The 22,086-nt window shown below is 35.0% G+C and overlaps 2 protein-coding genes across 5 annotated transcripts in view; one reads left to right on the forward strand and one right to left on the reverse strand.

Annotated features, from left to right (window-relative positions):
* Positions 1–320: 320 nt before the first annotated feature.
* LOC106161297 (constitutive coactivator of peroxisome proliferator-activated receptor gamma) overlaps positions 321–22,086 on the reverse strand; it is an 87,166-nt gene continuing 65,400 nt past the window's right edge. For 3 of the 4 annotated variants that reach the window (XM_087007270.1, XM_087007271.1, XM_087007269.1), the window contains exons 3-5: positions 21,652–21,923; positions 4,235–4,441; positions 321–2,783 (exon numbers count right to left, since the gene is read on the reverse strand). In XM_087007270.1, coding sequence (XP_086863396.1) covers positions 2,715–2,783; positions 4,235–4,441; positions 21,652–21,923 — 548 coding nt within the window. In that variant the 3' untranslated portion in view covers positions 321–2,714. The remainder of the gene's footprint in view (positions 2,784–4,234; positions 4,442–21,651; positions 21,924–22,086) is intronic. The other variant, XR_015333292.1, reaches the window with a different exon arrangement.
* Positions 8,845–22,086, forward strand: part of LOC106161319 (uncharacterized) — a 54,306-nt gene continuing 41,064 nt past the window's right edge. Inside the window, exon 1 of the mRNA XM_013538245.2 lies at positions 8,845–9,092. The gene's annotated coding sequence lies outside the window, so the exon portion shown is untranslated. The remainder of the gene's footprint in view (positions 9,093–22,086) is intronic.

Raw genomic sequence — 22,086 nt, forward strand, 5'->3', positions numbered from 1 at the left:
TGTTCCAGTATCACTCCGTTTTCTAGTGAAAGGTCCAATCCACCCGAAAGAAAGTTCACTTTAAAATGCCTGTTCTAAAACAGGAAAGTTGATTGCAATCAATCTGTGATAATACTGTGTAGACTCTGCAAGATATTATGGATCCAACATATGTGAAAGGAATATATGGTGTTGCCTCTATAATGGAACATAATCACAATCACAGCCACTCATGTGAATAGACCCTTATACTCATGTCACCTGTGAATGGGTTCCCTGAATAAAATGGTGACTTTATGCAGGTTATTTAAAAATTCTAATAAAGGACAGAACACCAAGTATAATAGCTACAATAGTTTATTTCCATGCCAAAAGGGTTATTACAGCATGAAATTTTGCTATATAATAACAATGTATATAATACTTAACCAATCTAAAAACAATTGTAAACTCTCTTACTTGGGACATATTCTCAAAAGTTTATAACTCTAAATCAATGACACTTCTTTGTATGTCAGGTTTTAACTATTTGAGTTTTAAAATCTGACCCACCAGAAAGTGATAAATGTTTTTTTTATTCACAAACTTCTGAAAATACAATCCCTGGTTTTTACATATATGAAGCCCATTCATATACATAATATACTGATTATACATGGCAAGGTCCATATGTACAAGACTTGCTAAGACATACCTTTCATTTTTTTTCTTTTTATAATTTTATAATTTAACAGTATTTATATAAATGTTGTAAAACATATAAGATTAACATATGTAAGGACCCAATAAAGTCTCTAAATGATAAATATTTACAAAATAGACGTCATTATTTTATGATGGGGAAAAAATCTCTGAAAGTGAAGCAAAAAGTATAATATGAATCAAAACTATCCAACATCCATACATACAGTTCTAAGGACTGCCTTCTTACCAAAAGCTCTCATATTTAAGCCAAAAATGCTCATTCTTTCCATTCAAAAAGTGTCTCATTATCAAACTTTCACCTCACACTCAATTCTGATCATCAACAATAAAATGCATTATAAAATAAAACAAAAAAGTTGACTGCTTTTTCTTCTTGACATCATGAATAAAACTCTATGTAAATCAATGAAATAAAAAGATAACTATATATAAAAAAAACTTTCATAATATATCAAACAAATAAGGTGCTCAAAAATCTTTTTTACAGATGAAAAAGTTTATACTTTTAAGTGAATATATACATTAACAATACCCCTTGATTCCTAACAAATTAATAACACTCTCTTTACACTGTACTTTCATATCATAAGAAACTTTTGTACGTTTTAAAGTTCTGGTGCTACTTACATCCAAGATATGATTTTTTCAAAGTAAAATCCCCTAAACCAGTCAATCTCTGAAATGATCAATTCCTTGTAAATGTGTACAAGAGTAAATCTAACCAAATACAAATTGGAGAGTTTTACAAAGATTAATCTGGTTAACCAATCCAGAGTAATCATTTAAATGATTTGAACTTTTATATTACAATTAAAAGATGATTGCCCATGGTTAACCAAACATCTCCTTTAACTCCCACATTGTTATTATAGCACTGAGAAGGAAAAGGACCTAAACTATACATCATGAAAACTTGAAACATTTCATTTTTTTTTTCTTTTTGCAAACCTGTTACCACGCCAATGACTGTGAATCAAGGAAAGTGCCCCTCGGACGTTAGTTTTATCAATCATTAAACTCCTCCCCTTCAACTGTTATATACATAATTGTAAGGTGACACGCCCATTAATTATCTTTTAAAACAAACTTCAGTTCACCATTATTGACCGCCACCTTCTGAGAATTTAAAAAAAATAATCAAACAACCAAAAAGGGACAGATAAAAATCCCACCATTAACCACCTTGTACCATTCTTATAGCAGCAAGGTACCAGGTGTAGACAGTAACAGATGGACATCTGTGAACAATTGATCTCCAAGCACTTTGATACGCATCCGAGACAAATGATGCAATTAGACGAGGACAGTTCTAAAAGGGGAATTAGGTCAAATCGGCATCATGTGATAATAAGACAAATTAGAGACAATTGATGTGTAAAATGTTGCAGGCTAGGTTGAATTTTAGGCTGAATCCTCCCAGCTTTAAATACTGAAAGTTTTCAGAACTATTTACATTCAAAAGTTGAGTAGAATTGGGGCTGCTTAGGTGTGAAAAATTGCTCCAGTTCCAGAAGTTAGCATGTTGATTACATTACTGCATGCAGTGACTGCTTTAACATATTCTCTGTCATTCACTTCAGGAAAGGACTATTATGTGAAAACCTAAAATCCAGTTTTCTCAACACTAGCCAAGATATAACAAACTTTAGAGAAAAATAAATACTTGCTTAGTTCTTGCTCTGAAAGGAAAGCTTCATCTTTTGCCTCAAGTGAAAACCTCTTCAAATACACAGTTCTTTTTACTGGCCAAGTTATATAAAAATCCATACTAGCTGGTTATTTCTCTGCAAAAAGGCTTTGATATTTGTTGTTCTGAAATATACAAGTTTCCCTTTTGCAAAATACAAAAATAAATAAATAAAAAAAGTAAAAAAAAGCTTAATCTACCCTTGCTCTTAAACAATATTGACCCTCAACAGAACACTTTGTCCTTATTTCTGACCAAGTCATGTAAAAGAAACAATAGATGACTCTACCCTTGCTAGTGAACAATCTTGTTCCTCAACAGAAAACTGCTTCCCTTGTCCAGCTCACTGGTCAAGCCGGGTAGAAAGAACAATAAGTGACTTCAGGTAATCAAATGTCTCCATTGCCGGGCCCTAAAAAAATGATAAAACAATGACACTTATATGCAAATAGCTCCATTTGGTGCAATGTACTTTTATGTCTGGTACTTGGGAGATGGATTGTCTACTTTTGATTGCATCATACTTCATTAGAAAAACTTAATTAAAGCACAACTAATTTGGTGAATGCCTTTGAAAATCCATTATGTCTGTCCAGTTACTGTGACATCAAAAATGAAGGTTTGCTGAAAGTTAAGGCAAATCTAGTATTAGTTATACATGAACATGTGCCACTTGTTTTCACCACAGGGCCCTAACAAGGAAAACACTATTCAGGAATGAGTATCCACAGATCTGCCTACTTAAAACTACACAGGGCTTTGTGGATGGATAAAACCAATGCCTGGGTATAGGCAAGGGAGGAAAATAATGCTCTTATCTTAACTACCCAGCTTACTATTATATCATACTCCTCATTAGGCCAAACAGACATTACGTAAGACAATAGCATTCCCCAGACAGAAGCTTTTTTTCTTATCACTTAACAGAAATGCTTTGTCTCTGATAAAAAATTCTCGTCTGAAAAAAAAAGCACTTAAAAGGTGTTAAAAGCTTTGTGGGATTAATTTATGTGTCACACTCTTCCTTACAGATGCATAAATAACGTAATTACTGCCAGAGAAAAATTACATTAAAGGGTTTTGGCTGAGATCATCTACCATAATTAAAAATTTGCAGACAAGAAAGATATCTGTGATAAGCAAACACTAAATCAAATTTTCTCTTTAATTATTATTATCATTATCACTTTTTTTATTTTATTTTTTTTACTTTTATTTCATTATATCATATCATATCATATCATATCATATCATATCATATCATATCATATCACATCACACTATACATCTGTCCAAAAAGCTTCAAATCATTTCTCCCCAAAAATTATATTACAATTGCTAACAAATTTTAAGAAATCCTGATCAATAACATTTTACCAGTTGTCTAAACATTAACATCTCTGTAACTTTTAGGTCCTTCAGATGCCCTTTGATAAAGTGACATTTTCTGTGACAACCACATTTTACCCAAAACAACTATGGTCAGGCTTACAGACAGCAATTTCAAAAGGGGGGAAGGGTCTTTTTCTAAAGAAGTGGACCTTTTCACCTCCTTCCAAAAGGGCAATTCTCACCTTCCCCTTCAAATCCACCCTGTTCAGCACACCCATATTTTATCATGGCATTCATGGCCTAAATTCAATTTGGTGAGGATTTTTGGTTCTAAACAATAACTTATCAAAATGGTGTCAGAATCATGAGTCATATCCTTATCAGGCTGCTTAATTATAGAGATGATGAGAAAATTAGCAACAGAACACCTGAAATTGTACAGCTTGTTGCGTGTGGAAAAGAGTTTAAAATAGTGTGTCCAGCTATCCACTTAAAAAAAAAAAAAGGTCCACCCTTGTTTCTGATACTTACATAATAGTCACACAGTGATGCCAGATCTGCCCCGTCTCTGGCCTGCAGGTACTTGAGATGGAACAGCTTCCCATCGAAGCATCTCCATGGCATGCCTGCTGAAAGGGGGATGGGGTACCCACAGGCTCCTAGAACTGCCAGGCCCAGGGCCAGGCCCCTCATAAACAGCACTGCTAGCTGAACTGCTCTTGGGTCCACAGTGGGGACCTGAAAGCCATAGAAAAAAAAGGAGAGAGTCAGAATAACTGATGGTTGGTGATTTTGCATGGAACTGAAAATCTGGAACTGCAGGGCTGTTCCTTTGTAAATAAAAGCACTGCATGCTTGCTCTCATAGATCTACAGTACATAAGACCAAATAACAACAATATTTTCATGAAAAAACCAAACAGTTTTAAGGGAAAAGGGTGGATTTTTTTTTTACCAAAATACAGAAAAGCCAAAAACAAACATATTTTGTAAAATACTATTCCTGGTTCTAACACAACTTGTGCAGACCCTGTATAAGGCTTTTGCAATTATCATTATTTCTTTGCACCTGAAAAAATTGGAAAAGGGTGGGGCATAATATTCTGGAAAAAAAATGTTCTGAAACAAAAAGTATATGGGTATCAGTATTTTGCTTTGTTCTTCTAAAAACATTTGGTAATGACAGTTAAGTCAAAAATAGTGTGTTATAGATAACTGCTTTTTTTTCATTCTATTGCAAAAAAACAGAAAATTAACATATTTGAAATCATTTGTGCCATCTTACATTTTTCTTAATCAAAACCCGTCAGTGTGAGTTTAAGTGTGTGTGTGTGCATGTGCGTGCATGCAAATTAATGTATACAAGGCTATTTATAAATCAACTCTTATAATTTTCACATCAAATATGATTTCCCCAATGTTGTGATTTAGCAATTATCTAGAACTGTTGCCTCTCCATCCTTCCACTCCAATCAGTTAAATCACTCTTCCTGACCCCAGCGTTGCCATTACATTATACTTTGTCTTCAATATGGTGTCATCTGTCAAACTACAAACAAATTTCACTGACCCTTTCACTGTTTCTAGAAACTCAACAGATCCTAACAACATAACATGTAATACAGTAAAGACTGAGGGTGTGGATAAAGACGAAGTATGTCCCCGAAGAAAATTGCCAAGCTGGAGGTCTAAAACATATCTACAAGATAACCAACTGATACTAAAGAATCCTGTAGTACAAACCCTACTTTAAAAATTGAGTGCAAATGCAATATCAAAAGGAAGTTACCTAAATGCATGACATGCTGATTTAATGCCTAAATTTGTGAAAAGATTAATCATCAATTGTCGTGACAGTTTCAATGAATAAATTTTCACACCATTTAAGGAACTACCTGACTTCCACCTGACAAAAAGTGTATAATTTTGAATTTTTTTGTGACACTGGCCTGTATCTTAACACATCTGGTGAGGTAACAAGTACCTTATTAAGGCCCTATCAAGCCCTATTTTCACACCTATCTCTACAAGAAGCTCAATTAGACCAGCAGACTTAGAGAACACAACAGGATCTACAGTCTCAGCACAGATAAAATTCCTTGTCACACATATCAAACCGAGATTAAAAACTCACTAATTAACGAGCCGAAGTCTGTGGCATTTTGACACAGTCATCAAATTTTTCATAAAACCTAAAATATAGATAAAAGCTGGTCACAGCATGATGCGAGTTATTTTTGTCTCGAGTCTTTTTAAAATCATGGAAACAGAACGGTGAGTTTACTTTCATCTGAGCGTACAGCCACCCCTCTAGCATCGTACTCAAATCATACTGATAACCACTATGGCGCACATCAGATTGTACTGACCATGATTCATTTTCTTTGCCATAGTCATCCATTCATATACCAACATAAATGCAGCTGATGTTCAGTCTAGATTAATTTGATTTTTTTTAAAATCCATTGTTTTTATTATCATGTTTTATAATTATGGCACAAATCTATATGGATATCAATGGTAGAAATATTTCATGATTAGCATAGAAAACTTTTCACTTAAAGCAGGCAGTGAAGGTTTCTGTGGTCTATGTTCAAGTTCTATACAGATACTGGACACTAAAATTGAGTCTTGCCATCAGTAACTAATAATTATGCAAAGAGCTTATGTGTGTCTTACATTCCAAGAATCAAAGAAGACCCTTCTCCTTTTACACTGCTGGTCTCAACTGATACATTGTGTTTATCCAAGATGTAAAAACTAGAAGGGTGACAAGGCTGTCTGTGATGAAATTATTAAGTGCCACTCAGCTACTAAGACTAAAAGATTTTGTAATGAGATCAGTGTGCGCGCATGTGTGTGCGTGTGTGCACACAATGCACGTGCATGCACATAAATGTGTGTATTTGGGTTTATTAAGGGATGGATACAGAGTAAACAGCATTATTATTATATCAGTATAGTACAATGAAATGGATGCTGACACTTTTAACTACATAAAAAATCTAGTTTTCCCTTCGCCGTCTTTTCAAGTCAAAACTACACTTATTTAGAAAATATAGCCATAATAATTTTCCCATAAATACATGTGCTAAGGTCAAGGCTACATGCTGAAAACTGTCTAAAACGACAACCTGGCCTATTGTAGTCCTAAATAAAAAGAGCATTGGGCTTCTACTCAACATGTGAGAATGGGTCTAGACTTTGAGAGACTAAAGCAAACAAACAAACAAACATACAAACATGAGATAAAATTACTAATGTCTAATTTGTAAACAGTGTACTATTGAAATAAAACATACCCAGCATGAGAATCACAACTTTATCACCATGATCATACTTCTCTAAATGTCTAGATTCATTGCTCATCAGATCATCAACAATAGAAAATGCCTAAATACCCTTAGAAACAAAGTGAATCAATTTTAAAAAGTATTCAGAAATACATGTTAATGTGTGGAGCTGGCAACCCTGTTGAAATCCAAGTCCTTCAACAAATTGCTTAGCTGTGAGGTATGTGTGCCTTGTTTTAACGGAAATTCACTTGGGCAGCTAGGTGTCTGTCAGCAAGCATCTCTTAATAAACCCCTAATTACAGTAATTGAGGAGAAGCTCATTTGCCTATCAAGCCTGGATCAGAAAATTAAAAAGTACTGCAAGTTTGACATTCTTAAGTGAAATACTTGTCCATACGGCCTATGATGCACCAGCCTTTTACGCCAATTCAAGTCTCAATTAAGGAAGAAAGTACCGCTTCAATGAATTGGAGATATAGAGATATTATAAGGAATTTTATCCATGTGCTCATTTCTTTATCTAATATAAAAATGATCCAAAACAGAACGGTACAATTATTTTTCTTATGAAACTGATATAAAATGAAACTACTGACATTTTCAGTGAAAACAATTAACGAGGCATGAAAACTAAAAGTAATAATGATAACATTTAAAATCATTGCCACTGGCCACTTGTATTCAAATTTCTTAAGTAAGCAAAAATGATAAACAGCAAAATCTGACTTCACCCTAAAAAAATTTTGATCAACTTGCCATTGTGTCTATGTCGGAGATTTCTCTTGATGTATGACACCACAGCCTTCTTATCTTTCAGGAACAAGGAATTTCTTCCAGAATAAAACTTAAACAAACAGACTTGATTTATGTTACCCTTTGATATTAACCTAAATCATTCAAAACACTTTTTACTTCCCTTGATAAAAATAATGTATCTAATCAAGCCCGGTATGAAAAAGCCTGAAAATATGCACAGTAATAGTACAAGTAATAACAGATTATTATGAAACAACATGGTAAACACAATCTCGTTTGACCTTTAAATGGGGGATAAAGAAAACACAAAAACAAAAATTAGAAGCAAAAATGCAACTAAATTCTCACTGTTGTTGCATTCACTTGGCTTTTATGTGAAGTTGAGCTCATTCCTTCTGGGCAGACAGACTTTGGGATACCTTGAGGCAAGAACCATGTGCCAGTGCTTCTCTTTATGCTTATTCAGGGACTCATAGATATCATACAGGGTCAAGGAACCAGGTAGCATGTTACAATGCACCAGAAAGTAACTGTTCAGCCAATACGGGACCAGAAGGGAGGATACTTAAATTTTAAACCGACAGTTTTGCAACAGGCACCGGTGGAACTGGAACTTTATATTCAAGTCACCTGTCGTGAAATTAACACAAAAATCATCCTTGCCTCACCGAGACACCAGAAGAAGCTGTGGGATTAAAGACAGTCATTACCGCCACTGCCCAGTAATTAATGCCAATTAGGAATGCTGGAGTGTAAAACAATGCTACTAGAACTGTTTTTTTCCCCACCACAGGTTGACACTTTTCTCTGACCAACATTTATGATTTACTGCATCCTCCTGTCCGTTGAGTATTTGTGGTTGACCAATTAATCCCTAATAATATCAAGATTTCATGCATCTTCTGATCAATCTTATCTCAATTCCGTGATGACGAATGAATTTTCTACATGTACCTGTTGCAACACAGATTTATCCAGCTGCGGCCCATCTCGGCCCAAATGAGACTGATTATGATCACATGACCAAGGCAATGATGCCGCAGGGTAGTAATCATCTGCATTGATAGTAAAAATAATGATTTTATAGCAGACACTTTTGCATGTAGTGCTGGTGTTGAGAACTCACGGGAGGTTCAGCACAGAAAATTCTCAAAGTTTTCAAACACCAGTCTAGAGGGTCAGCCATCATTGGGCCTGCGTTCATTTCATGGACTGTCTGTTCATAAAACTTTAGGATTTCTTAAACAAAATAGCGGACATTTTCCGACCCACACATTGGACATTGAAGGTGGGAAAGTCATGATCTTTGGTGTTTTTCTTTGACCTTTGGAATGAAAGGTAAGGAGCATTTGACATTTGGGCACTGCTTCTAAGGTTCAGTACTTAAATAACCGTCATAGCTTAGTGATACATTGTTGGAGTTTTATTCCAACTGTGGGTGAATACACTCCGGACAACTACAGACTTCTTTATTTTCCAAAAACTTTTTTAAAAACATATAGATGCTGACAAGGACTTACAGTTTTAAGTCAGGTAAGTGGAAAACTAAGTTTTTTTTTAAACAACATGTTCATGTATGTGCTTTTTTTATTTCAGGTGTTTAAAGATCTCAATTCTTTCAAAGTTTCTTAGTAGGGTCAGAAAAACCTAGGTGTTAGGGTATGTAAGCAGTTTACAATCAGATAATGTTGTTACCAGTAAGTCTGTTCAGTTATTTTCCGCTCTCGTGGACAGTCCCCTCTCATTTAGCATGCTAATTTTTTGATAAGGTGTTCCCAAAGTACTAGCCTACTTGACCAAGAAACAACCTAAATACCTCCATTGCTTCATCAAATAGAGCATAATCTAACAACAAAATACAGGTACACTACACTTCACGATTACCTCCCCCCCCCCCCCCCCCCAAGAACTTCCAATTTCTCAAATCTACCACTATAAGCACATCTCGTCTGAAAAACTTTCTCACACTCAGCTCAGTAACACAAAGCCATTCACCTTTACATCTCAATATATTCTGTGCATGTTATAGTACATAGTGGTTAACCCCTTGCTTTCTTCCCAAGCATGGGAATTCTCTATCTCTCTGCTGATCTAGTACTGTTATGTGGGATGTCACTGTCACCGTCTTACCTGTACATAATTAAGCATTACATAGATGGGATAAGCACAGGTATTAATACATATAATATATATTTAATAGACTTTGGTATTCTCTACAGAGGGGTTGCTGAAATATATGAAAGAATCGTAGATCTTGGAATAAATAACAAATATGTAAACTTGTGTTCTTTATATGAAGACCTGCTATGATTCATACAGACATTTTGTTTTTCTACAATTTTCTACTAAGAAGCATAGCTTATCTATTATTTACCTGTATATTTTTTATAAGCCTCTCCTATCTTTTGGTAGGAACTTATAGACACAAAGAAAAATGAATCTTTTATACCACATTTCAAATCATATCTCCAAACATGTAATAGTGTTTCAGTCTAATATTTTTATAAGGAGTTACGATTTCTACAATTTTCTCATATTTCATAAGCTAGAGATCCAGATATCACATTTATGTCACAATTATGGACTTAAACACTGATACAAATGGGTCATTCCATTTTCCTTTGTATAGTCTAGGTTGCTCGTTTTCGGGATTAATCAATGGATTACTTAAATATAAAACATGACAAGCAAGCTATTTTCTACTACCAAATTCAGTTATAATGAAATTTGACATCAACCTGTGAGATCGAGCTTGCCTAATCTGTCTAGGTCAGTCCATGTTTTCAATACTTCCATGAAACTTTTTGGGAGTTATTGGGCAGTAGTAAAATCTTTTTTATTCTTCTGCTAAGTAGGAATTATGGATTCAGATGTTATTAATATTTCATATGATGAGTAACTGATAGCAGGGTTAGACATATCTACTAGACAGCTAGACATGGGCTAGTACTATGTATATCGGTATGCATAATTCTTCTCTCTAATACATTTATTAACTGACCAGATGGGGATAATGAAATAAATCTACCAGGCTTGAAGCCAACAATGTCAAAGAGGATGGCTGTGGTACTTTTTTCTGAAAAGAGTGGACCTTTTTGCCATAATGTCATAGAAGCTGGATCAAATTTGGATTCAAAGTGGACCTTTTTTCATCTAAAAGGGCAATCTCTCTTGGCCTTAGGAAATGTCTACCTTTTGCTGGACATACTGGAAAGTTTTACTACTAAGTGGTTCAGACCCTTTCTTATTGATATATGTAATTAGACTCTTCTAATGCTTTCAGATCGCAGCTTCAGGGATAGGAACCTCAAATGATACTCCTTGCCTCACATGGTTTAATATAAAATAAAGCAATTTTTTTTTCAAAAAAAAAAAAAAAAATTCTTTCCACATCAGAGGTTATACTAAGGGGTTCAAAACTTGGTATCATTCATGTGAAAAAATATACTATGGTATTTTCCTATTGAGGAGAACAGAAGTTTAATATTCATGCAGACAGACAGGAGCTGCTATCTCTGTAACCTGGCAATTTAACAAGTGATTCTCCTCAGTGAAATATCTCCTCTGGCCATGGAGTTACAAGTTCTTTGCATAATAACCATTGCATGTGGAAAGCACCTGTAGCTGAAATCTGAAAACATAGGTACGTTTTACTGGGTTCCACGCTGTACATGTATCACTGGGTTGGCTTTGAATGTTTTTGGAGGTTATTTTGAAAATGGACAGATCTTCATGACTATATTGACTGGAATACCACCTTTAGAGGAAGATCTAGACTAATAGACAATATATACATTGTGGCAATTTTTTTTTCTGGCACAAGAAAATATTTATAACTTGGAGTGGTCTTTCAGAATAAATAAAGCCCTGAAAATGACCCACAAATCTGTGATACACATATCCATTAATGTCCAAGCTAAAAAAAAAAACTACTCTGAATTAGCAAAATACAGATTTTAATAAGCTATGTTAGTTTCTTCAGGTGGAAGAAGTTTAACATATCTAAAACACATACATGTATATATTACAAGGTGCTTTAAGCATATACCATTTGACATCCAAACAAAGTGGTATCTTAAGTTCATATCCAAACAGGCCTTATGAATTGCTAAAAAAGTCAATTAGGTATCTAAAAATAGTCAATAGCAAACATATTTACAAGGTATAGAATATTCAATAGTTGTGTTGAAACACTCACCAAGATTGGGGTAATCAATAGAAATCTAAAAACCCTTTAGTGTCTAATAGTTTGAAGTGCCCTGTAAAATATTGCCTAAAGTACCAAGACAAATTTACAAGGTGCTTTGAGGTAATCATTAAATAGCTTTTTTTCAATTTGATTCAACAATGCATTCGTATAATAACAAACAGGTTGATAAAACTGCCATTTTCATTCATAAGCCAAAAGTGAAAATTTCCAAACAATGTATGTTTTTCTTGACGTAATTTGGTGTTAGAGAAATCAATATTGAATTTTCCTCTAACAGAAGCCATTACGTTATTTTTCAGTTTACAGAATTAAATAAGTAGCTTGGAAGAATGTTATATAGTGCCCCCGTATGATGTGTTGAGGACTTGACTGTAGGACTCTGTATGTAGGTTGTATGAAGACTGTCTTCATCATTCAGTCTTTCTTTTATTCAATAGTTACATACTGGTCTAATAGTTTGTGAAAAGTTTTCCTTTTCGGTTTCATAATTTACGTGCATCTTAAGAATATATTTAACAAGCAATTCCCCCTCTCTAAATAATTATATATTGCTGACTTAGGATAACAAGAACAAAAGGAAAAAAAGAACAGCAAGTAAAACAATTCACAGATGATCTCCTTTGCACAATATCATGCACAAAAGGCAAAGTTCTTTTGCAAAGCACTTTAAAAATTATGATGTTCAAATCAAACAGACTAAAATCAGCCGACCAGCCAGACAGTCAACCCAAAAAAGTTGAATTACCTGTCAAGACCAAATATGTCAATAACAATGACATTTCCAACATTTTGGTAGGTCATTTTATTTGGCCAGCAAATTTCTTAAAGAAAATCCTGCATACTATTGGTTCTCCAAAACAGAATTTTTCAAAAACTATCCCCCACTTATTGGAGACAATTCTCTAAAAATATCACACAATTAAAATCCAACTACAAAACCAAACAATGTCATTGCCTTTAAGGATCCACATACCATGTGCGTATGTGCATGCCTCAAACCCCAGGAAAAACATTTGTCATCTTGTCTTTATTTCTTGTTCAAGTCACCAGATAAATGCAATGACAAGGCTACCAGTGGATGACTAAGGGGGCAGGGAGGCAGGTGGCTGAAAGTGTAACTGTATGAAAAAAAAACATGCTGTTAAAATTTTTCCAGCATGTTAAGCACTCTACTCTTCGTCTGATAACAGTATCTAAATAAGAGGGGTGCTTGGAAGGATTGCCTTTGAGATAGCATCTTCTCTCTCACTCTCACCTGACTAATGGGGTTGGGCAGGAAAGCCAGGATATCAGATCAAGCCCACTAACGCTACCTGACAACCCACAGAGGAAACAAAACCCATTCCCAGTAAAAAACAACAGCCCATATTCTTCATCACTTTATATCAATACCGATTCCCAGTGGCATATCGACCAGATCAAACAGACTAGACTGTGGTCACTTAAAACTGACCACATACTTGTGTAAGTGGACATGTGGTGACCAGTAAAGTGACCAGTGGAATAAGTGCTGTGACCCTAATCATTAAGAAATATAAATTCAAGTGAAAGGAATTCATAAAGGCTCATCTGCAGATAAAATAGGTTGTCTGTGTGTGTGGGTCTTCATTATCAGCTCACTGGCCCTCCTGGACAAGCTAGCTTCAAGACTATTAACTAGAATAAATGTATGATAGGATAATTGGACAAGGGACCCTAATTACTACCTTATTAGTCTGGTATCTTTGTCTTAACTAGCAGTTTGCTCTGTAGTACACTGGATTTACTGCTATTCTACAACTCGTGTGTGCTATGTTTTAAAATCCTGTTGTCAGATAATGATGTTTTAACTTAAAGAGTATTTAATAAAAAAAATTGATTAAAATGTATGTTTATCTCGGTAGTTATAATGGGAATATTTTATTTTTCTTCCTTGTCTGACTTGGGAGGAGGAGTTACATTAAAGCTTTGTCTACAACTCAGTTTGGTTCTCATGACATTTATATTCTGATTGGCTGACATTTTTAAATATCATTTATTGGTCAGATTTATGGTAACATTACAAAAATAATGGGTATGTAAACCACAAAAAAATTAAAAGTAAATTTATCTAATCTTTAAAAATTAATTGAATTTCCTCTTAAAAACAGTATCTGCTTCTCATATCAACCTAGTATTTTCTGAAATCATACTTCATAAATAATAATATATATACTCCATATATAAAAATAATCTTAAATGCCCCAATGCATGTCAGACTCATCAAGTCTTCAATCTAAATACACATCACAAGTTCCTGTTTACAAATATGTTCACCTTCACTTCCGAAATAGAAACAATCCTCCTACTGCTTTCTTTTATTACTCCATGTCGCTGTCGTTAATGTGCCCGGTTTATGCAACAACAGTGTCAAGTGTGGCGAATTGTTCCTGGCACTGCTTATGCCACAGGAAAGATTGGGGCTCAACCTTCCTCGATGCACAATTGTGAGAATTAGCACAGATTACTGTTCTCACTCATGCAAACCAGGCAACGCAGACTTTTTACGGTGACAGACATCACCTGACCTAGCACACAACTACCCCCTGATCCCGAAAAAAAAAAATACTGGTTGTTTGATTGTCAATAATGATCCCTCCCTCGGGCGGTGGCTTTTAAAAATGGTCGTCCAGGTATTCTATTTATTTCTCTAAGGCAGAGACAAAGATTATATGGTTATGGTACGGGTGATAAACAATGAAAATGTGTTTTATGTCCTACCTGTCTTATAAAGACGTTTTATGTTAACGAAAGGTTTATTGCATAATTCTGAAATGAGAAAATAACAGACATACAAAACAGTCATGCTGCCTATATTAAAAATGGTAAAATATACCAATATCTACCAGTTCTTTTATAATACCTGTCCATGGAGTAAATTGAGGTGACACTTTACAAAAGTTTCAAATTTGGAAGATTCAAAATTTGGAAGCTCTTCAACCTTGTTCTTTAGGATATCCCTTTCAACCCCCTCCTTAATTGATTGTCTTGTCCCCCCCCCCCCCCCATTAACCCATAAATTCAGGCCCTTAGCCAGCAATTTCAAGAGGGGGATTCTTTTTCTGAAAAAGTGGACCTTTTACCATGAAACCTTTGTGTACCTAGATAAAATTTTACCCAGAATGAAACTTTTCTCAGTAAACAGGGGGGTGCTTTCAAACCCCCTGAACCCCCCTGGCTACTAGCCTGTAGTCATTCTCACCATCTGGTGCGGGTTTCAGACCTGTCAACTGGTCAATTATGGTGTTATCTGACATGCAAAAAAATCATATTTTGCCAAGTTGCTAAAGCTCATAAAATTGTTTTGTTTTAATGCAATAAAATGGCAGGAACAATAGTGAAGGACGTTAAGTGGGGGAAAGACCTCAATCTTGCAACAATTTCCCCTTAGACTTATTTTTCTCTACTATATGAAGACAAGATAATTCAAGATAAAAAACTGAATGGAAGAATAATAATTAATAAAAAAATAACAATAATAATAATAATAATCTGAAAAAGTAGTGCTTTTTTCTTGTCCCATATCCCTCTTTAAATGTGTATTAGAAGCAGCCTGCATTAAGTTTGGCAATAGTTCACAGCATCAATAAGTTCTTTCAGTCCCAAACCATTCATAAATTCTCTGAGCCTCAGACAAAACCCCCAATTCCCACCTAAGTGATTATTAGGTTCAGTGACTAAGTGACTGACAGCTATCGAACCCAGCAAAACCGAAATATTTCAATTCCAGTCTTAATGTTCCTCAGAAAATCACGCAATTCAAAGCTCAATCACTACAACTCAATTGGGCAGCCTCTGAAATGTGAAATCAATGAATTTTCTGATCAATTAAACCCAACTCATCACAAACTAACTAATTCATTTTAGCACGAACTACAACTCTTGAGATCATCAGACAGCGTGTGCATGGCACCAAAGGTCTCACCCTGGGCTAAGCTGAATCAGTTTTCCATGAAAAGCAATCCCAGTAATTAAACCTGGCCGCTGTTCAATAAATTATTAATGGAGATTCTTCACACAATTGATGACTTGCACACTTCAATTTGATCTGTAGATTGCACATATGGAGAAGTACTACATGGACATGATACACACATAGACCCTGTTCAGAACCAGACCAATTCCAATCAAAAATTGACTAAAAACACATCATAAGATGACCAGATGACTCAGAAACACCCATGTTAAAACATACAAGTAATTCTGTGGTAAGTTAGTCAAGTTGTGAACCTGCCTGTAGGTTTTTTTTTTTTTTTTTTTAATATTGATACATCTACTATAATTGCTTTGCTTATTCATTTTCCAAATGAACAAGCCCTCCAAGGAATGCAGGAGCTACTATAAATCCCACTACCATAGTAAGTGGTAGTAGTTGTAGTAACAGAAACTTACATTAAATCTCTTTACAGTAACAAGGCTGAGAATCCATGTAATCACATCTAATTAACAGATATGTTTATTAGATGACCGGCATGTTTTAGAACACTGGGGACATATCTGAAGTAAAATGAGTTGTTTGATAGTCTAAAAATCAAATTTGTGGTCATTGTTTTATTATTCCATTTTTGTAACAAGTTTTAAACTGAAGACAAAGTATAAAAGTGAAACAGGTTACAGTGGACTTACTTATATTAGGTTGATGATTACAAAGAAATATGTAGTTTTGGGTAGTGATGTCATAGTTGGCGTGAGGGGGTAATTGTGTGCTTATAAGGATGCTTAAAAGTACTGGGGACAAATGTGAAGTAAAATTAGCTGTTTAATAGTCTAAGAATCAAATAGGGGTAACAGTAATATAAGGAGCACTAGTCAGCAAGACAAACAAAGAAAAATTCGGAAAAAAAAGTTGAAAGCTAAGAATATTGATGATACTTAAGAAAAAAATCTAATATCTATGCCAGTAGAAATATGTGCTGAGGTTACAAGTGAGTGTCATTCCATGTAATGACTATAAAGAATGAGATTCCAGTGAGTTTGTACTTGTCAAGCATACCAACATTTTCTCAGGTAACCTCACTCAAGGTTGCAGGAGATCAACTTCTTGCCATGTCATACTAAAATAAAACTAGATGAAGAAAAGAAAATAAGGGGCTAATGATATGGACCAATCTTTTGAACTCTAATTGCATAAGAAGTGGCTTGTAAACTTAAAAAAAAATCAGACTGCCTTTTAACATACGTACTCTAGTCAAATCCCACCAAAAAAGAACATTTTCAGCTGCAAACAATTATTTTTTCTAACAAGCAGACATCACCCAGACAAACTTCTCAAAGATCAGACACTGACCTCAAAGTAATAATTATAATGGATATCCCAGACCAGCGTTACCTGTTATCTCTGCTACGGTAAGATAACAGCTTGGAGTAGTTGCTTGCTGTAACTTTGCTGTTCATTATTGATGCTAATGAGACGCCACTTTTAACATTTTGCACATCATAATGACAGCTGAAAGGAGCACTAAGCCAAACCATTCTTCATCAAGTTTCTGTCTTCTTGTCTAACCAGACATTTACTTGAGGCAGGAGCTTTCATAAAACAGAAGAAAAGTTTATTGAGGGGATCAGACGGTTTGAAATTATTGATGTCAGTCTTTTTTTCCTAAATCTTGAAAATTTCATCACAGAACAAAATAATATGATAAGTAGATCATAAATGTAGGAAAATTGTCTCTTTACGGTCATTCAATAAAATATATACTTTTCAACTAGATTTCTCTCCATCTTTGTATGAGCACACACACATATTTTGATGTGCATGAATGAACTTGATAACTTTTGCATGGAAATTTGGAGCTAGTACAGCAATGAGTTCAAACCTCTTCCCTCCATGGATCTTTGACAACATACTCTAACTGACAAAATACACTTCAACACAGCCAAAAATCAATTCTCCTCCTAGTTCTGTTAGGTAACACTCTAAAAACAACCACTTTGCCCATCTTTCTTAGTACATGAGAACACAAGTAGACATCTAGGAGGCAGAGGAGTGGTACGTGAAGAACAGAATGCTTCACTGTAAACTATCTATTCAATTATGGATGGCATCATTGAGAACACATCAATTTCCAGTGCAAGTTATATATTAGTCCACTGAACTGTCTACTTTAAATTGTAATTTGTGATTAATTATATCTAACACCAAGTCTTAGAATCTGGGACAAGGGACTACTACTGGTTTTGGATCAAAATGCAAATAACTGACTGAAAAAACTCTTAATTCACTTTAACATCTCAGTATTTCAACACTGTAACAACTGTTTTAATTTTTTTTTTTTTTTGAAGTTTCGTAACTGCATGAATTTATTTTCCCTAAAGTCAGACAAAAATTACCGCAGTTCTGTGTAAAGTCAAAGATGTTACAGTTTGTGACCAGTTGTTGTGAAGTCCCACCCAATGCCTAATGTGACCTTTGTGTGCATGCTCGTCCTGCGAACCATGATTAGGTTTCTTTAGTCAATTAATCAGAAATGCGGAAATGATAAGGGAGGATGGCTTTGGTACCAAGCAGACGGTAAGATGAGTTTCATTGTCTTTTATTCACTTACGACATAACTTTTGATCAAAAATATCCAGTTATGATTTTTCAGCACTTTCTCTATGTAGATGAAACATAATATTAATGATTGCGTGGCATGAATCATGAGAAAAATTAGCATCCAATATGAGTAATGAAATAGAAGGTAAGCAAGGAGGACCACAATAGATCAAAAACACTACATATCAAATGATAATTTTTTTCGGGCACTTTTCATCAATAATTCCATTACAAAAGATTTAAGTGGCCATTCAGTGGGGCACTTTAGTACAAGGTGTGGTAGAAAATTTCCCCACTTACCTAGATGAGACCTATGGTTGACCTACAGACAAAAAATACATTTAATTTCTAAAAAGCCTGGGCATATGATGTACCATAAAGCACGGATCATCCATCAACTGACCATAAGCAGGGGGTCATCTACAAGGGGCATTGCATGTACTTTGCCATTTGTCGCACATCTCATCAATTTATACCTAGTAAAATAGTTCAAGCCACCCATGACTCTTCTGATCTCGGAAACTTCCACATAGTTTGTGGTTGTTTTGTGTTTATTTTCATGCTTCACCTCGAGGTATTTTGTGTTGCAAAACATTGCAAAGACACAGCTTGGCAGGATGGACTATATCTATCCATTATACTCAAGGGTCATGGTACCTTGTCTCCAACTTTGTCTAGTTGATGTTCAATAGTACTCTACAAAATACTATATAGTGTCTGTGACTGCAAGCTTGGGCCTAAGGCAGGGAACCGAGGCTGCATTTTTAAGCACCAAAAAAGAGCAAAATGATATTACTTTATTATCATTATCATACTGCCTCAGGTGTCCATTTCATGCAAAGCCCTACTTAAACATCAAATGGCATTAATATTGATATGAGCAAGCAGCAGTCTGGGCTGGTGCAGTGTGAGAAAGTGGTGAAGATCCTCAGCTAGGAAGAACAAATGGAATTCCTTTCTTAACCTTTAATGCTGCAGAGGAGGTGTGAGTAAGGGAAGGTTTTACATCACACATGCCTGGGGTTACATTAGGTATGTTGGACACGCACACGTACATGAGCACTACATAGGCATCGGGTAAAGATATATAGTATGAGTATGTGTGCATGTGTGTGTATGTGTTGTAATGGAGGATGATGATACCTTTACTTTCATTGTGGTTGATTTAAAATACTTAGAGCGAGAGCAGCATGTAAACAAGTGAAAATTACATTTTGAAAGCTGTACATAGGGCTGAACTGCCTATAATTTATATGTTCTCCATGGTGAGTCTAACTCTGTACACTTATGTCATCTCTAATTTATTTACTAACTCATTACTGCTCCCTCTCTCTTTTTCTTTCTCTCTCAAATGTACTCACGCAAACATTTTCTAGTTCTTGCCCACACTCACCAAACACACATATTCATGCAGTAATCAATCATCACAACAAATGATAAAATGTCATGGAAACACACACTGTCATCATGTTGGAGACACAAGGGAGGTTCCCGTCTCCATGTTACTGAGTGCATACTGCCATTACCCTATGTTTAAGCTTATATATCATGTCATAACCCAGCACCCAATTCATCCTGGCAAAAACTGTCATATCCAATATTGATTTGTGTGGTGCCACCGCCAGAAGTCAGTGCCAGGACCCTCTACTGGAGGACTGCATTATTGATGAAGGTCTGTCAGATCACTGCTGTCCCCCCGATTGCCTTGTGTCCATACATGGACTGCTGCCATTGGCTGTGGTGATCTCTCCCTGATTGCCTTGTGTCCATGTGTGAACTGCTGCCATTGGTTATATCTCTGATGTTTGCGATTAAAAACATGAAAACTCATGTGAAATCTTGCTTCAAGGGTGCTCTCTTCAAAGGCAAACTTTTTGGAGCAGTGGAATGAAAAAGGGCTTTTAAGATCACTTTTTCGAGATAGTACTGGCATAAGACAATAAAATTTCAAAATATTTCATTTACTTTAGATAAGATGGAATACTTTTTTTAGCCACTAGCAAAAACTGTGCATGTTATTGTGAACTCACTATGATATTGCAGCTGCTTTGATGTTTCAGTAGTGAAGCAAAACATGAAATCTTTCTGACAAATAGTCAAAGGCTGATGACAATGAAATAACGTTAGTTGCACAATTTTTGACAGGAAAAAGAATGAGTTGCTAAAAAATAATCCCCGAGTATCTTCACAAAAAATTAGCATATTTTATGATTTTCAGACATTCAGACAATGGCATAGAGAGTTGATGACATGAGATAATATTAGTTGCAAAATTTAGGACACAGCAAATAGAATGAATTGCTAAAAAGTGGCTGTGATTATCTACAAAAAAACTTCTGCATTATTTTCAGACAGTCAGACAATGGTATGTATAAATAATAAAGAGAAGACAAATTAAACACCATGTCATAAATTAATAAACATACCAAACATCAAGAGACTAGAAATGAAGGTTTAATGTAAATTTGCCATGCAATACAGCTGTTGCACTTTTTCAATCAGATGCAGGGCCTTCTACTAATCTGGTTACAAGTAAAGAAGCCAATTATAGGTTTACACCCATTCTGAGACAATAGCACAGTCTCCTGAAAATGAAGTTAGAGGCAATTAACCTGGAAGAAATATGCAATATGATAGTGAAACCGTATATAATAACAAAAATATTGCTGCCACTGAATGACATAATTCTCAATTCCTGAAATGGAATAAGAAACTGTTGCCTACTTGAAAAAATATGTTAACAGTTTTTAAGAATTGACATATCATTTTAGTAATTATATGTTGGAATAAAAGAACCTGAAATGGAAGTATATTTTTCATTTTACAATTGTTACAGTCATTAAAAAAAAAAAAAAAAAGAATAATTCTTCAAACCTAATTCATTTAACTATTCTTTAAACTTAATTTAACATTGTCAATCAATCAGGTGCATTTCTACAATTACAACATTAACCAATTTCCTGCTGTAAAATCATGTCATAAACATACCTCAGTGTAATGACCAAAATTTCTGAGAAAAAACTTTCACGATCTTTAGTCATGAGCATTAAATTTTATACTTCGTAAATAAAACACTACAGTACTCAATGTACTTATGTATTGTATAAATTGAACACCCAGAGATTTCTTTGTACCTTGAGACTTTTAAGCTTGCCAACATCTCCAGCCATGGGCGAGATGGCCTGTGCTATGAAGGCATCTAGTTCTTTCTCATACATCAGAGTGCTGGGTTCCTGAGCCAACAAGAAGTGCAGGACACAACACAATAGGACATGCTTGCTCTCCAGTCTCAATAGATCCTGTAGGGGTATCCGACAGCACATGATTTCCTTAAGGGATTCCCATTGTAACTGTAATGTGGCTGGGTCCTTCTCAAACCATAGCCTTTCAAGGGTGGGGGTGCCTCCTAGAATAACGAATATGTAATATACATATTTCTAGTTGTGTATATATATTATGATTTATAATATGTAAATATAATTATGTAGAAAAACTTATTCGCTCAGTTTAATAACTGTATGGCCATAATGCTAGAGGCAGGAAAGCAAGGCTGAAAATGTAAGATACAT

This window comes from Lingula anatina, chromosome 2, assembly GCF_051362555.1.
Source record: "Lingula anatina isolate TDL-2025a chromosome 2, LinAna3.0, whole genome shotgun sequence".
Taxonomy (NCBI): domain Eukaryota; kingdom Metazoa; phylum Brachiopoda; class Lingulata; order Lingulida; family Lingulidae; genus Lingula; species Lingula anatina.